This window comes from Pristiophorus japonicus, chromosome 3 (genome assembly GCF_044704955.1).
Source record: "Pristiophorus japonicus isolate sPriJap1 chromosome 3, sPriJap1.hap1, whole genome shotgun sequence".
Taxonomy (NCBI): domain Eukaryota; kingdom Metazoa; phylum Chordata; class Chondrichthyes; family Pristiophoridae; genus Pristiophorus; species Pristiophorus japonicus.
The window spans coordinates 191,652,249-191,669,688 of record NC_091979.1 but is presented as its reverse complement, the minus strand read 5'-3'; the positions used below and the strand labels follow the sequence as shown (position 1 = coordinate 191,669,688).

The 17,440-nt window shown below is 42.9% G+C and overlaps 1 protein-coding gene across 1 annotated transcript in view; it reads right to left on the bottom strand.

Moving 5' to 3' along the window:
• Positions 1-710: 710 nt before the first annotated feature.
• LOC139255025 (cyclic nucleotide-binding domain-containing protein 2-like) overlaps positions 711-17,440 on the bottom strand; it is an 85,084-nt gene continuing 68,354 nt past the window's right edge. The window contains exons 9-11 of the mRNA XM_070873858.1: positions 15,936-16,086; positions 4,633-4,796; positions 711-1,032 (exon numbers count right to left, since the gene is read on the bottom strand). Of these exons, the coding sequence (XP_070729959.1) occupies positions 711-1,032; positions 4,633-4,796; positions 15,936-16,086 (637 nt within the window). The remainder of the gene's footprint in view (positions 1,033-4,632; positions 4,797-15,935; positions 16,087-17,440) is intronic.

Below are 17,440 nucleotides of genomic sequence, written 5' to 3'. Positions count from 1 at the left end.
GGGTCACAGTCTAAGGATAAGGGGTAAGCCATTTAGGACCGAGATGAGGAGAAACTTCTTCACCCAGAGAGTGGTGAACCTGTGGAATTCTCTACCACAGAAAGTTGTTGAGGCCAATTCACTAAATATATTCAAAAAGGAGTTAGATGTAGTCCTTACTACTAGGAGGATCAAGGTGTATGGTGAGAAAGCAGGAATGGGGTACTGAAGTTGCATGTTCAGCCATGAACTCATTGAATGGTGGTGCAGGCTCGAAGGGCCGAATGGCCTACTCCTGCACCTATTTTCTATGTTTCTATATAAATTATCTAATACAACAGTTATTATTGGGTCTGTCTGACACTGGGTCTGTCTGACACTGGGTCTGTCTGACATTGGGTCAATGACACTGGGTCTGTCTGTCTGACACTGGGTCTGTCTGACACTGGGTTTTGTGATCTTGGGTCTTCACTAAGTCTCCTGACTGGGACACATTATATGAACACTTGTGGTGATGCTGGTGGCATTAATTGGGGAGAGAATGAGCAAGAGATAAAACTTGTGTAAGATCAATAAAAAGTGAAAGAAAAATCCAAGCAGAATTTCTTGCAGCGATCGCAACAATGGGGAATAGGAACTGAAACAAAATAATAGTAAACAAATAACGGCAACAGGCTAAGAAGATTCACAATCAAGAGGAAGCAAACAGTGTATTGGTGGCCTGGATGTGCTCAGTACAGCAGGTAGTTTATACTCGACGGAAACTTTGCCATTCCATGAATCAGTTGGAGGTTTCTTTTTGACGATGTGGTGCCATGATCTTCCTTTGCGCTTGTAAGAGGCGTTACATAATACGTCGGCTTTGAGTAAACAAGACTTGGGTTGCTGGCAATTTCAGGAAGGTTCAGGATGCCAGTTTTGTCAATCTCATACATGGCCTCACCTTGATGAGTCGAATGGCGGTGAGACTTACTGGTGAGCTCAGCGACCATATTCTTTTTAAAGATTTTCCAGAAATTATTCCTGATGAAGTATTCACAGAGCTGGTCGTCACTTAAAAAGAGATTTAAAAAATAGTCATTGACTTTGTCAGTGGATGCGTAGCTGAATTGACACTAACAGAGAGTTTAAGGCAACTTTTCTTGCAAAAATAACTGTTGTATTAGATAATTTATATAGAAACATAGAAAATAGGTGCAGGAGTAGGCCATTCGGCCCTTCGAGCCTGCACCACCATTCAATGAGTTCATGGCTGAACATGCAACTTCAGTACCCCATTCCTGCTTTCTCACCATACACCTTGATCCTCCTAGTAGTAAGGACTACATCTAACTCCTTTTTGAATATATTTAGTGAATTGGCCTCAACAACTTTCTGTGGTAGAGAATTCCACAGGTTCACCACTCTCTGGGTGAAGAAGTTTCTCCTCATCTCGGTCCTAAATGGCTTACCCCTTATCCTGAGACTGTGACCCCTGGTTCTGGACTTCCCCAACATTGGGAACATTCTTCCTGCATCTAACCTGTCTAAACCCGTCAGAATTTTAAACGTTTCTATGAGGTCCCCTCTCATTCTTCTGAACTCCAGTGACTACAAGCCCAGTTGATCCAGTCTTTCTTGATAGGTCAGTCCCACCATCCCGGGAATCAGTCTGGTAAATCTTCGCTGCACTCCCTCAATAGCAAGAATGTCCTTCCTCAAGTTAGGAGACCAAAACTGTACACAATACTCCAGGTGTGGCCTCACCAAGGCCCTGTACAACTGTAGCAACACCTCCCTGCCCCTGTACTCAAATCCCCTCGCTATGAAGGCCAACATGCTATTTGCTTTCTTCACCGCCTGCTGTACCTGCATGCCAACCTTCAATGACTGATGTACCATGACACCCAGGTCTCATTGCACCTCCCCTTTTCCTAATCTGTCACCATTCAGATAATAATCTGTCTCTCTGTTTTTACCACCAAAGTGGATAACCTCACATTTATCCACATTATACGTCATCTGCCATGCATTTGCCCACTCACCTAACCTATCCAAGTCACTCTGCAGCCTCATAGCATCCTCCTCGCAGCTCACACTGCCACCCAACTTAGTGTCATCCGCAAATTTGGAGATACTACATTTAATCCCCTTGTCTAAATCATTAATGTGCAATGTAAACAGCTGGGGCCCCAGCACAGAACCTTGCGGTACCCCACTAATCACTGCCTGCCATTCTGAAAAGTACAAATTTACTCCTACTCTTTGCTTCCTGTCTGACAACTAGTTCTCAATCCATGTCAGCACACTACCCCCAATCCCATGTGCTTTAACTTTGCACATTAATCTCTTGTGTGGGACCTTGTCGAAAGCCTTCTGAAAGTCCAAATACACCACATCAACTGGTTCTCCCTTGTCCACGCTACTGGAAACATCCTCAAAAAATTCCAGAAGATTTGTCAAGCATGATTTCCCTTTCACAAATCCATGCTGGCTTGGACCTATCATGTCACCTCTTTCCAAATGCGCTGCTATGACATCCTTAATAATTGATTCCATCATTTTACCCACTACTGATGTCAGGCTGACCGGTCTATAATTCCCTGTTTTCTCTCTCCCTTCTTTTTTAAAAAGTGGGGTTACATTGGCTACCCTCAACTCCATAGGAACTGATCCAGAGTCTATGGAATGTTGGAAAATGACTGTCAATGCATCCGCTACTTCCAAGGCCACCTCCTTAAGTACTCTGGGATGCAGACCATCAGGCCCTGGGGATTTATCGGCCTTCAATCCCATCAATTTCCCCAACACAATTTCCCGACTAATAATGATTTCCCTCAGTTCCTCCTTCTTACTAGACCCTCTGACGCCTTTTATATCCGGAAGGTTGTTTGTGTCCTCCTTAGTGAATACCGAACCAAAGTACTTGTTCAATTGGTCTGCCATTTCTTTGTTCCCCGTTATGACTTCCCCTGATTCTGACTGCAGGGGTTTGTCTTTACTAACCTTTTTCTCTTTACATATCTATAGAAACTTTTGCAATCCGTCTTAATGTTCCCTGCAAGCTTCCTCTCGTACTCTATTTTCCCTGCCCTAATCAAACCCTTTGTCCTCCTCTGCTGAGTCCTAAATTTCTCCCAGTCCCCAACACTGGTTCGCTGCTATTTCTGGCCAATTTGTATGCCACTTCCTTGGCTTTAATACTATCCCTGATTTCCCTTGATAGCCACGGTTGAGCCACCTTCCCTTTTTTATTTTTACGCCAGACAGGGATGTACAATTGTTGTAGTTGATCCATGCAGTCTCTAAATGCCTACCATTGCCCATCCACAGTCAACCCCTTAAGTATCATTCGCCAATCTATCCTAGCCAATTCACACCTCGTACCTTCAAAGTTACCCTTCTTTAAGTTCTGGACCATGGTCTCTGAATTAACTGTTTCATTCTCCATCTTAAGGTAAAATTCCACCATATTATGGTCACTCTTCCCCAAGGTGCCTTGCACAATGAGATTGCTAATTAATCCTCTCTCATTACACAACACCCAGTCTAAGATGGCCTCCCCCCTAGTTGGTTCCTTGACATATTGGTCTAGAAAACCATCCCTTATGCACTCCAGGAAATCCTCTTCCACCGTATTGCTTCCAGTTTGGTTAGCTCAATCTATATGCATATTAAAGTCACCCATGATAACTGCTGCACCTTTATTGCATGCACCCCTAATTTGATGCCCTCCCCAACATCACTACTACTGTTTGGAGGTCTGTACACAACTCCCACTAACGTTTTTTGCCCTTTGGTGTTCTGCAGCTCTACCCATTTCACAAAAAGGGTGGTGTAAATCTAGAACTCTCCACCAAAAGCTGTTTAGACTTGGTGAAACAGAATTACATACATAGAATATACAGCACAGAAACAGGCCATTCAGCCCAACTGGTTCATGCTCCACACGAGCTTCCTCCCACCCAACTTGACCTCACCCTATTATTATAACTTTCTATTCCTTTCTCCCTTGTGTACTTATCTAGCCTCGCCTTAAATTCATCTATGCTATTCACCTCAACTACTCCATGTGGTAGTGAGTTCCACATTTTAACCACTCTCTGGGTAAAAAAGTTTCTCCTGAATTTCCTATTGGATTTATTAGTGACTATCTTATATTAGTTTTGGTTTCCTCCACAATAGTAACATCTTCAATTTTCAATTTTTTTTAAATTTCACAACTGAGAATGATAGATTATTGTTGGGTAAAACTATTAAGGGATATAGAACAAAGGCAGATAAATAGAGTTGAGATACAGATCGGCCGTGATCTAATTAAACGGTGGAACAGGTTCGAGGGGCTGAATGGCCGACTCCTGTTCCTATGTTCCCTATAATTCAACTGTGCGAGATTTCAGTCTAATTTCCAATATTCAGGCAAAGAGAGGGGGAGCAGGGAACCTACTCTGTGCCATTGTGTAGCACACCAGATTGTGATGCGACCCTTCTTCCCCGTCGGGAAGTTAGTCCAGGACCTCCATGCAGTGGGAGGGCTGGGATCAGGCATTCGCCATCTGATCATTCTCTTGTGCTATGCCATTCCGCCATCTGTCACTGCAGACCATTTTTATCCATCGATATGTATGTGATCAACTCCTTCCCCCGCCACTCCATTCTTTGATTTTTACTCACCTTGGATAAACAGACTTCAGCTTCCTAACTTTTTGCAATGTTTGATGATCAGCTATTTCATCAAAAGTCTTCATGTCGATTCTTACGATCTTCGTGCCTTGGCTTTTGATACTCAAGGGTCGCCTATCCTTAAGGTTATTGGGCACAAAGTATTGCCATAAGCCCTGCATACAGACAATAGCAAGATCGTTACAGCACTCTCAATCATTTAGCTTCTTAATCGCACATGGTGAGAGATCAGGCAAATCAACACAGGCTACAGGTCAAAGGTGTGACATCCTTATTCTTTCTGTTTCAACACCACATCATTCATCCATCAGAGAATGCCAAAAACCCTACATCCCAAATAAGCACGCTAACACAGAGTGGCTGAAGACTGGGCACTGATATCTCACGCCATGGTCCATGGTCTCACACATCTTACCAGGGAAGAAGCTAAGCAGTTTCCTATAAGGGGGAAGAATACCGCTGAATTGTGTCTCTCTGGCTCACTTTGGCTGCATTTGGCTCAAGTGTAAGATAAAACTTACCTGCATGTTATAGTAGTGTTTTGATAATGCTTTTGTTTAACTGTTATATGATGAAAGTAAGTAAAATGTGTATAAGCTTAGTTAACCATGGCAAAAACTGAGAAGCAAAGCATCATGGTAAATTGAGCCATTATTATGTTAACCATTTTTGTCATTGCTGAAACTGCTCCATTTAGAACTAGAATGACCAAGGCCAAATAATAATCAATAAGATAAAAGTATGCAGCATGCATCATTTTGTAAAGCCAAGCTCAGTAATGGATTCTGTGACACAGTCTCTGTAAAGGTTCTCAGAGAAGAACTAGAGATAACATAGAAGGTCAGAGGCACAGACTTAGAATGATCTATTGTAAACCTGAGACAGTTGCAGACACTCACAGCATTTGTATGAGAGGAAAAGGGTATAAAGTAACAGCTATTGGATTTTGGGGGGCAGCGCTAACACAGAAGAAAACTGGGGAAGAAGACTGGAGGAGGACTACACACAACAAAACACAGCAAGAGACAAGCGCCGCACTCACTCAGTGGGCTACTGTTGAGGTTTCAAGGAACAGACTGTTGACTCGCCTTGTTAAATATTTTTTCTTTGTACTGGAAGCAAACTATGTAATAAAATCTGTTGTGCTTATTTACAAAATACCTGTACCCAGTATGGTTTGTTGTGGTCACGGACATAAGTCTCTTCTGACAGATATAATAAATCTGACAGATCTAATAAATTTTACAATTGGCTACCACGGAAGGGACTTTGACCTCAATTGAAACCAGATTTATTGTGAATAAGGCAACAGAGGAAAGGGTTTCATTGGGCCAAATGAATCAATCCTTGTTGGGTTAACCTCATGAGAGGGAGCATCAGTATTAACTGTCCGATAGTGTCTCTTAAGTACACCAAGATGCTGAAAGGGGATCTTTGGAATATAAAGCAAAGTTAGGTAAGTAATGTGATGAGACACTGGTAGAGACACTAGTAGTGGAGTATCTAATAAGTTTGATTGCATGTACTGCGCAGAGAGAGATAGTGCTGTCATCCTCAACCAGAATGATAGAATGTATGAACAACAGAATTTTGACGAAGCTGGGTGTCAGATAGGCACCCTAACAAAAGATAATAACCGCCTCACTTGGCAATTAGCTGATTCACGGGGAGCCTTAATTGGTGACCCTTACTTAAATTATGGCCCAGAATGTAATGAATCTGGTGGAAATTGCAAGCGCTTGGCTGAGATAGTATCCCAAGTGAATGAGGAAAAAAAACTAAACTTAAAGAAGCTGGTTAGAAACTGGCTAACATAATCCATCTCTGCGCGAAGCGCGGAAACGTCAGAAATAGGATAAGTATAAAGTGCAGGAGAGAGTAGGAGATAGAGTGGGAAGATCTAAGAACTCCGCAAAGGAAGAAAAAAACAGCGAACTAGAAAATAAGTTGCTGAAACAAAAAACTAATAATAATATAAAAAAAGAGAAAGTAAAACCGACACAGAAGCTTTAGCTTTTGTGCCGAGAAAGAGAAAGATAAGCTTTGTTGAGTGAAAGGTTGGTGTGAATGTCTCTTTAAAAGAAAGTGTCTGTTATGTTTGATTAAGCTCCACCCACTTCTGTGCAGAATCTAGCTGGTTAACCCTTTTGTCATGGATGTGGGAAGTTTTACGAGAGTGTGGATAATTTGAGTGTTAAAAATGTACATTGTGCACCTAGAATTGAATTGTATTTTAAGTTAGAAACGCAGATGTGGATTTATTTTGATTACAATTTACGGAGCTATGAATTGTTTGTTTAACAAAAGATAAAACTTCAGCCTTGAAGTTACAGTTGCTAAAAAAATGATAAATTGGACATTTTAATTAGATTACAGTAAAAAATTGCGATTGTCTTGTGTAGTTTAAATTAAAATGTGTGGTCTCATTTTAAGTCAATTTGAATCATAACAAAGCACTGTCTTTTTAATTTGGTTATTGCAAGCAAATCAATTTGAACATTTAAAAAGCACCATCTTCTTTAATGTCCCTTTTTAAAAAAAAACCTGCATAAATTTCTCGGAGCTGCAAGCTAAGGGAAGCTCCCCTCTCTTTTTCTTTTTGTGTAGAATTTGTGTGAAGTTTGTTAAATACAAAAACTAATGTTTCTCCAGTTATATTCAGTATTTTTACAGTCAATTGGATCCGAAAAAGACAATGGAAACTTACTATGTTATTTTGTTTTATTTTATCTGCTCTGTATTGTGTTTAGTTAATAACATATTAGCTCTGAAAAAAAAATATTGGTCTGAACTTAATTAGAATTATTGAGATTAATTAACCTATGAAAATCTGCATTTCATTCTGGCCACGGTAAAATTCTGGTTATTTCAAAGTGTGAATGTCCCTAGTTCCGGACATGAGACTTCACATTGGAAAAAAAAAACGAATGAAGACACCCTATGTTGAGAATGAATTTTGCAAGGAAAAATAAAAGTTGCTGTTTGGTTGTTTGGAATATTTTATTTTAAATTACTTGAAAGCTTTTAGTTCAGAAAAAGAGATTTAAATAAAAGATTGGCAGTATTTGAATTAGAATTTTGAGACATTCCATTTTCTCTGATGAGAGACAGAAATGCCGTTTGGGGGAGATGAGATAAGATATGGAAGCAGCCTTGTAAATTAATTTGCGAGCACTTGAATTGTGAGCACTTGTATGTTAAGACATTTGTAAACTATCACTTGTTTTTGAAATTTAAATTGAATTTAATGTGTAAAATCGAGAGAGGAAGTTTTGAAGACAAAAAAAAAAATCGGTAAGGGTTTTTTTAATGTGATGCCAGGACATCGATGTTTTTCTTCGCCTTCTTCTAAACCTAGAAAGAAGTTAACCCTTTCCGCTGACAAGTGTTTTAAAAAAAAATTCAGCAAGGGTCCATTTTTTGAATTGCTGTATGAAATTTTAAAGATTTTGGACATTATTATGATTTGTCAAATTAACTCCTTGAGCTCTTTATTCAAATACTCGAGAAAGGAAAATCTAACTGAAGTTTAAGGGAAAACTTTAAAAGAAATTAATTTGATAGCCTGGCAACTACTCAAGACATCGGGAACATTCAGTGGAAGATGAGCAAAGATCTCCAGATAATCTTTTGATAAGATCACCTGAAAGCCCAAGATGGCTTGTATCGGGCAGCATCAAGATACTGGTGTGAGTGTCCAGATGTGATTTTTAGTATATGAAGCAATTAGCATGCGGAAATGCGTGGTGAATTTGCACTGAAGAACAGGCCTCAGACATGCTGACAACAGCATGACATGAAATATTTAATATGGTTCAGGAAGTGAGACTTTTTAATGCATTGACACATAGTTTCTCGAGAAACTATCTAATTAATGAAACAATCAGAAGACAGTGAAACACACTGGTACCTGTTAGAGGGATTGAAAGTATGTTTAAAAAAGTGATTAAAGTTTAAGTTTAAAAAAACAATTGAAAGCTAGGGAGAAATAAATTGAGTAAGAATTATCCACAATGGATGGATACAAGTAAAAGAGATCTGGAGAGTCTTTTAGGTCCATGACTTGTTTAGATGTTAAACTTCCGCTTTCTTTACAATGTTAGTTTTCTTTGTCTCACACGTTCGAATTCTGAATACGTTTTACATTAGTCAAGTCGTAAATAATTCTTGACTCTGTCCTAATTAAGAAAATTTTTCATTAGTCAAGTCAAGTCAGATCTAATAAATTTTACACAAGGGCCTTCTCCATAACTTTTCACCTGGCTCTCATCAGCTTAGAAGGTTGTGGGTTCAAGCCCGACACTCGCACTTATCTAGGTTGACACTCCAGTGCAAGAGAGTACTGCATTGTTGGAGGTGGGGGATTTCAGATGAGACGCTATTGTGATAACCTGTCTGCTGTTCTGGTAGTTCAGGTAGACGGTCAGGTTATCATGTAAAAGAGCAGTAATTTCCTCTGAAGTTCTGACCAACATTCTTCCCTTAGCAACAAAGCAATATAGTTTACTCTTAACTGCCCTCTAAAATGGCCTAGCAAGCTACTCAGTTGTATCAAACCGCTACAAAAAAGTATAACAAGAATGAAAACGGATACCAGCCAGCATTGGATTCGCAAACAAGAAATGGATATCCAGTCCAGTCATCCCTGCTAGGTCGTTTTACTAACATCTGGGGAGTTGTGCCAAAATTGGGAAAGCTGTCTCACAGACTAGTCAAAGCAACAGTCTGACATAGTCATAATCAGACATACCTAATAATGAGGTGAAACTGCTGAAGCTACAACACAGGACTACATCCATGCTAAGCGGTGGAAGCAGCATGCTATAGACAGAGCTAAGCAATCCCACATTCAACAGATCAGATCAAAGCTCTGCAGTCCTGCCACATCCAGTCGTGAATGGTGGTGAACAATTAAACAACAAATGGGAGGAAGAGGCTCCATGAACATTCCCGTCTGCAATGATGCCAGAGCCCACCACACAAGACAAGGCTGAAGCATTTGCAACCATCTTCTGTTAGAAGTGCTGAGTGGATGATCCTTCTCAGCCTCCTCCTGAGGTTCCCACCATCACAGAAGCCTGTCTTCAGCCAATTCGATTCACTCCATGTGATATCAAGAAATGGCTGAGTGCATTGGAGATAGCAAATCTATGGGCCCCGACAACAACCCAGCTGTCGTGCTGAAGGCTTGTGCTCCAGAACCAGCCACGTATCTAGCCAAGCTGTTCTAGTACAGCTACAACACTGGCATCGAGCCGACAATATGAAAAATGTGCTTGCTGACCTACATTGACTCCTGGTCAACAATGACTCGATTTTAAAATTCTCGTCCTTCATTTTAAATCCTTCCTTGCGCATCCCTATCTCTAACTTCCTCCAGTCGTACAATCCTCCAAGATCACTGCGCTCCTCCAATTCTCCAAAAGTAACTTGGTGTGTGAAGTATTTTTAGATATTGATGTGAAGGGATATATATAACTCCGAATGATATTTATTTCCATGCCTTAGCCCATCACTAAATTATTCGTCAACTTCCATTATCCCCTCCTTCATTATGCCATACAATAGAGGTTCCACTGTACTTTTTAAAGGTCCTGAATTTACAGGGTTGCATGATAGAGTCCTGTATCCATTCACCTGGTCAGTCACTCATCTCCAAATAAGTTCAAAGCATTAATTGCAGAGACTGCAATATGTGCTGGGACCGAGGGAGCACCTCAGTATCACTGCAGTGAATGTATTTAACTCCTACAGGCCAATCACAGACTAACTGGGTTTTCACCAGGCTCTTGTTAACATATGGATTTTAAAGAGCCAGTTGTGTGTGAGAGAACGTTGAGCGCTGTGTGAGAACATTGAAAAAATCGAAGCTGGAGCAATACAAGATGCAATGTGATGCAAGGACCAAGAATTTCTTACAGGAAGAAGTGGAGACACTAGTTACTGTGATTGAGAACAGATGGCAGGAGCTGGACACCAGCAGAGGTCACATAAAAGTTCCACCCAAAGAAATGAAGAAACGCTGGAACCAAGTTGCAGAAGATTACTGTGCAATGGTGACCACCACGAGATCTGGAGGCCAGTGTCAAAAGAAGTGGCAGGACCTTGGTCAAGTAGTTAGTGTAAGTAATATTTTCATTTATTCAATGGAATTGCAATTGTTAATGTGACCATCTGTATGTTCCACCCAGCAGAAAGAAACCCTCTTTAAAAAGTTAGGTTTTCATCATTGCAAAGGTGGCACATAATAAAAGGGAAAGAGCTCGAACAGGAGGAGGCCCGGCAAATCTGCACCCACTGACACCCTTGGAAGAGAGGGTCGCTACTTTGATGGGTCCTGCCTGGAGAAAATCAATTAGTACTGCACAAGCTGGGCCCACACTCAAGGGAGAGGGCAAGTCCTGCAAATTCATCGTAGTCCTTCAAATCAGCCTACTGCCTGGCCTGCGCTGTGTGAGCCTACTCATGCCACCCACTCTGCCCACTCCTCTGCTGCTAACCATTTGTCTGTGTTCTGTTTATTTTGCAACACTTGAGGCCAACCCTGACGATGCAGAAGATTCATACGTGGACGAGCCTGAAGAGGAGAACAAATTCCAATCCAACCCTCCAGACCAAGAACATGGGGGTGAGGGGGAGATGATGGAGCTGGATGAAGCTCCCACTGTTGTACTGACTTTGGAAGAGGTGCTGCTCATGGACAGCCCCTTCCATGACTAGTGGTTTGAGTGTTAGTGGGACATTCCATGGTTTCACACCTTCTGAGGTTGGGGGTCCCAGTTGTGCAGTGAGGCACACCCAGGGCCCCACCTCCCAGGCTGCGGGTTCCAGTGGTGTGGTGCGAGGCACACCTGTGCGGAGAAAGGGAAGGAGAGCTCAACCGAGGTCTCCTGAGGTGCAGGATCTAACAGATGTGGTTCAGATGATGTAATTGAGTGTGGAGAGCATTGACCTTACCTGATCACTGCTGGACGCCATCAGTGGGGTGAGTGATGAGGTAGCGGGACTGTCGGGAGAAGTAACAGCAATGATATGAAGAATGGGAATGATATCCGGGACCGTCAGTGAGGAAATAGTGGCCATGAGGGAGGGAATGTCAGAGGTAATGCAAACCACGTCACTGACCATGAGGAAGGAAATGTTGCAGATAGTTCAGACAGTTTTGCTCAACATGAGAGAGGGAATGTTGCAGGTTGTTGAGACACTGTCAGGGCGCATGAGGGACGGTATGTTGGAGTTAGCTGCTGCAATAAGTGAACACGCCCAGATCCCGCGTCCATTGACAGAATCAACTGCCACTCCAATCCCCACCCAGCCTCTGAAGAGCCCAAAGCCAGGCCCTCCAACTTGTTGCCTGCCACCGCCACGACCCCTCCCCCACCCCCAACAGGTGCGCAGTACCCGAGATGTGAGAAGGAATAAGCTTGATACCAAGCCCAGAAAAACTGCGCAACCGCCCGTCGTTGTCGTCGTCGTCGTCCACTCTCACCGCAGGTGGGTCTTCCACTGCCAGGTGCTGCTGCCTCATGATGGCTAAGTTATGGCTAAGGTAAGTCAGTGAACTGACTGACAATCTCAGGGGAGTTTAGCAAGTAGCCTTTGGAATGGTCCAGGCATCAGAAACGCTGTTTCAAGATGCCAATGGTCCTCTCTATGATGCTGCGTGTCGCAATGTGCGACATATTGTATTCCCGATCAGCTTCCGTCCGGGTTACGCGTAGAGGCGTCAGGAGCCAGGTAGTGAGGCCATATCCTTTTGTCTCCCTGTAGCCAGCTCTGCCCTTCTGGCTGCTGCTGCTGAAACATGGTTGTCGTGTAGGATGAACGCATTATGGGTGCTGCCAGCGTATCTTGCATCGACTGACATGATGCCATGCATGTCGTCACACCCGAGCTGTATATTAATGGAGTGGAAGCCTTTTCTCTGCCTGTACATTTCGGAATCCTCCAAAGGTGCTCGCAAGGCAATGTGGGCACAATTAATGCAGCCCTGTACCTTTGGGAAGCCAGCAATCCTGGAGAAGCCCACAGCCACAGTGGCTTGTGAGTGAGTAAAAAAATGAGAAAACTTCTGAACTCCAACAAATTTACATTTACTATGTTGACAGGTTAAAAAAAAGTTGAACTTATTATTGATTTTGACAGTGTTCTTGACTCCCTCCAAAATCTCCGATTTAAAAACAATGGCATCTTTCAGTGCCAATTTGTCAATGTGCGCTGGTTTTAAGTGCCCAGAAGGTTTTTTGGGAGTGGCCAGATACGCCGACCGAGGAGGAAAAAATGTTGGCCAAACTGTGAAAAATTATAAAAACCGGCGCAGACATGAAGTAAAAAAAAACTGGTCTAGAAAAATCGTAACTAAGTCAGTTATGCCGGCGCAGATCGCAGGGAGAAACTTGGAAAAAAATACGCCAAAAAGTTACAGGATGCAGGGCGGGAGGAAGTGTAGTCCAGGTAGCTGTGGGAGTCAGTGAACTTATAGTGGATACTGGTCGAAAGTCTATCCCCCGAAATGGAGACAGAGAAGTCGAGGAAGGGAAGGGAAGAGTCGGAGATGGACCATGTGAAGGTGAGGGAAGGGTGGAAATTGGATGCAAAGTGAATTAAATTTTCAAGTTCAGGTGAGAGCAGGAAACGGCACAGATACAGTCATCAACGTACCAGAAAAAGAGGTGAGGGAGGGGACCCAAGTAGGACTGGAACAAAGAATGTTCCACATATCCCACAAAAAGGCAGGCTTAGCTAGGACCCATGCAGGTTCCCATAGCAACACCTTTAATTTGGAGAAAGTGAGTGGTGTTAAAGGAGAAGTTGTTCAATGTGAGAACAAGTTCAGTCAGGCGGAGGAGGGGGGTGGTGGATGGGGATTGGTTGGGCCTCTGCTCGAGGAAGAAGTGGAGCGCCTTCAGGCCATCCTGGTGGGGGATGGAAGTGTAGAGGGATTGGACGTCCATGGTGAAAAGGAGACGATTGGGACCAGAAAACTGGAAACTGTTAACGTGATGGAGGGCGACGGAGAAGTCGCGGATGTAGGTGAGAAGAGAGTGAACAAGGGGGGAAAAAATAGAGTCGAGATCGGAAGAAATAAGTTCTGTGGGGCAGGCTGAAACGATGGATCTACCGGGGCAGTCCTGTTTGTGGATCTTGGGAAGGAGTTAAAACGGGCTGTAAGGGGAATTATGAGGTTGGTGGCTGTGGAGGGAAGATCTCCAGAGGAGCTGAGGGCAGTGACGGTCTGGGAAATGATGGCTTTGATGTTCAGTAGTGGGGTCATGGTCCAGGGGGAGGTAGGAGGAGGTGATCAGCCTCTGTAAGGTAGAGGTCGGTTTGCCAAACAACAACAGCGCCACCCTTGTCAGCAGGTTTAATGACAAGGTTGGGGTTGGATCTGAGCGAGTGGAGTGCTGCAAGTTCAGAGGGAGGTAGGTTGGAGTGAGTGAGGGGAGCAGAGAAATTGAGACGGCCGATATCCCCTCAGCAATTTGCAATGACGAGGTCTAGAGATGGTAGGAGAAAGGGTCAGCTGTGTGGGGGGAAGACTCCTGGCCGAAGAAGTGGGCACGGAGGCGAAGGCGGTGGAAAAAGTGCTCAGCATCGTGCCGAGCTCAAAATTCATTGAGGTGGGGCATAAGGGGATGAAGCACTGATGGTTCGGGGTCAGAGAGAGGAAGGTCAGAGGGGATAGTGAAAATACTGCAGAGGGTGAGATTGGAAGAAGGGATGGGATCAGAGGGAAGTGTAGGGGAAGAAGGTTCCGGAGGGGCGTTGGTGTCCAAGAGTTGTTGAAGTTTACAATCCTTGGCACCTGAAAGGAAGGAAAAAAAGTTTTTGGTTAAAGCACTGGATGAGGCGAAGGATGAAATGGAACTACAGACCAGGACGGCTTAGAGACAGAGTGAGTCAGTGCTGCTGAAGAGAGAGGTCGAGAGCGTGCATGTGGTGGCACATAGCGTTGAGTGTGGATCCCAGGATGCGGCGAGAGCAGTGGTTTGAGGAACGCTGAATATCTCGGAGATATCTGCAATCCGGGTGGATCCAAAACATGAAGGGTGGAATTTCAATTGAAATCCATGTGGATTAAAATCTGAGGCGGAGACAGTTACTGAGGAAAGAGATGTGGCTGTGAAAGCGAGTCTTGGCAGATACTGAATCAAACACGAGAAGAGAAACAGAAAACAAAGAAGATGAACAAGGTAAAAGAGACAAATGGAAATCCCGTCTGAGGGAAGAGCATAACTTCTTCAAGGTGGGCATTCCTAGAAGAGAAGTGGCAGTGAATTAAACACTAATACAAAAACAAAATACTGCAGATGCTGGAATCTGAAATAAAAACAGAGAATGCTGGAAATCTCAGCGGGTCAGGTAGTATCTGTGGGAGAAAAATAAAGTTAACGTTTCGGATCGACGACCCTTCGTCAGGACTGTCGAATGTTCGAAAAGAGCACATTCTTAAACACTGAAAGGGGGAGGGGAAGAAAGAACAAAAGGGAAGGTCTGTGATAGGGTGGAAGGCAGGAGAGATTAGAGAGACAAAAGGGATGATGGGCCGAATTGAAATGGTAATGATAGAGGTTAGAAAAAGGTTAATCTGGATAGGGTGTGAATGACGGAGTAATGAACAGTTGCCATTAGAGTCAGCGAGAAAAAAAGAAAAGAAACCCAAGATGGGGAGGGAGGGGGGGTGGGGGGAGGGCGCGGCCGTGCGGTTATGGAAGGGAGCCAAAGATGGCCAGAGGTTCTGCTCTAAAAATGTTCTATTGAGAGCAAAATGTCTTCCACCCTTGACAAACTGCCGGTACTGCAGACATATAGAAATATTTAATGGGAATACTTGGAACATATATTAAAAATAAACTTACATTATTGCATGGGGTTTTTAATGTAAAAATGATTGAAAACTTTTTATTTTTCTGTTTTTTAAAACTCTTACCAGGTATAACAATATCACGGGCATTCGCTGGGCAGAAGTTGGGTAAATAGCCCAACTCTCCACCCGCGGATGCCCTCCTCCCGGGGACTCGTACGATCTGTCAAGAGAATGCAGTGCATGCCTAAACCCGGAACTTGCGGGCACGTGTGCATCTCGTACTGTAGGGGCCGCAAATTAAGCCCCAATATAGTAGTAACTCAGCACCTGCTCAATGTTATCTTAGTCAGTAAGTATCACTGTAGGTTTGGGTGACAGCATATAGGTAGGTTGGAAATGGTGAAAACTTGCATCCTTTTCTTCATCGGATATCTCAAACCATTGTCCAATACATTTTCAAACTGGCAGCGCTACAGTAACAACTTACAAAAACTTCTTCTGGTAGAACTGAATCTATCTTCATGTAGACAGCAACAGCCAGGGCTTTGGGGATCACTGATTGCCGGATGAAAGTTGGCTTCTTTGTGGATTTTCTTTTTGAGAGCGGAATGTTTTCCATCCCTGAAGAATTTTTGGCACTGCAGACATATAGAAATATTTAATGGGAATACTTGGAACATTTCTAACACTTTTATCAATAGATTGATCTATACCTGTAGTATTACCCACAGGAGAAGACCTTTGGCCCATCCAATTCTGACCATCAAATGATAACCATTCTTTCCTGAACTTTATTTCTGTATTCATTACATTTAATAACCATCGGAGCATAATAACAGGAGGAAGCCATTAAGCCCCTCGAGCCTATTCTGCCATTCTGTTAAATCATGGCTGATCTGTATCTTAACTCCATTTACCTCCATTAGCTCCATATCCCTTGATACTCTTACCCAAAAAAATCTAGCGATCACAAGTCCTGAAAATTTCAATTGACCCAGTATCCACCACCGTTTCGGGGAGCGAATTCCAGATTTCTACTGCCCTTTGTGTGAAAAGGTGCTTCCTGATTTCACTCCTAAATGGCATAGCTTTAATTTTTTAGATTACGCCTGCTTGTTCTGGAATCCCCATCAGAAGAAAAGGTTTCTCTGCATCTACCCTCTTGAAATCTTCATCATTTTGAAGGCCTTGATTAGATCACCCCATAACCTACACTCAAGGAAATACAAGCCAAATTTCTGCAACCTGCCCTCATAATTTAACCCCTTAAGCCCTGATATAATTCTGGTGAATCTGCACTGCATCCCCTCCAAGGCCAGTACATCGTTCCTGAAGTACGGTGCCCAGAACAATACGCAGTACTCCAGATGGAGTCTGACCAAGGCTCAATACAACTGAAGCATCACTTCCTCATTTTTGAATTCCAACCCCCTTGAGATAAAGGCCAACATTCCATTAGCCTTTTTGATTACTTTTTGTACCTTTGCACCAGCTTTTAGTGACCTGTGTACATGGACATTTAAATCTCTTTGTTCTCCACAGTTTCTAGTCTCTCACCATTGAGAAAATATTCTGATTTGTCTTTCTCAGTTCCAAAGAATTCAATCTGTCATCGTTTTGCCCACTTACTTAGCTTATGTGCCATTATACCTTCCTGCTCCAATCCACAAAAGTTGCTGAGTTTCCTAACTTAGTGTAATCTGCAAACTTGGATATAGAACAGACTATATACAACTATTCCTTTATCCAAGTCTTAAATAAATATGGTGAAAAGCTGAGGTCCCAGAACAGATCCCCGGGGAACACGGCTTGTCACATCCCAACAATCAGAGAACATACCCTTTATCTCCTCTCTGTGTCTTCTACCTCACAACCAATTACCAACGCACGATTTACAGAATTCATTCTCAATGAATATTATTCCAAATTATTCTCAAAATTTACAAATCGTGTAGGTGCAAAGATGCTATGACAGAACATGGAGCCACACAA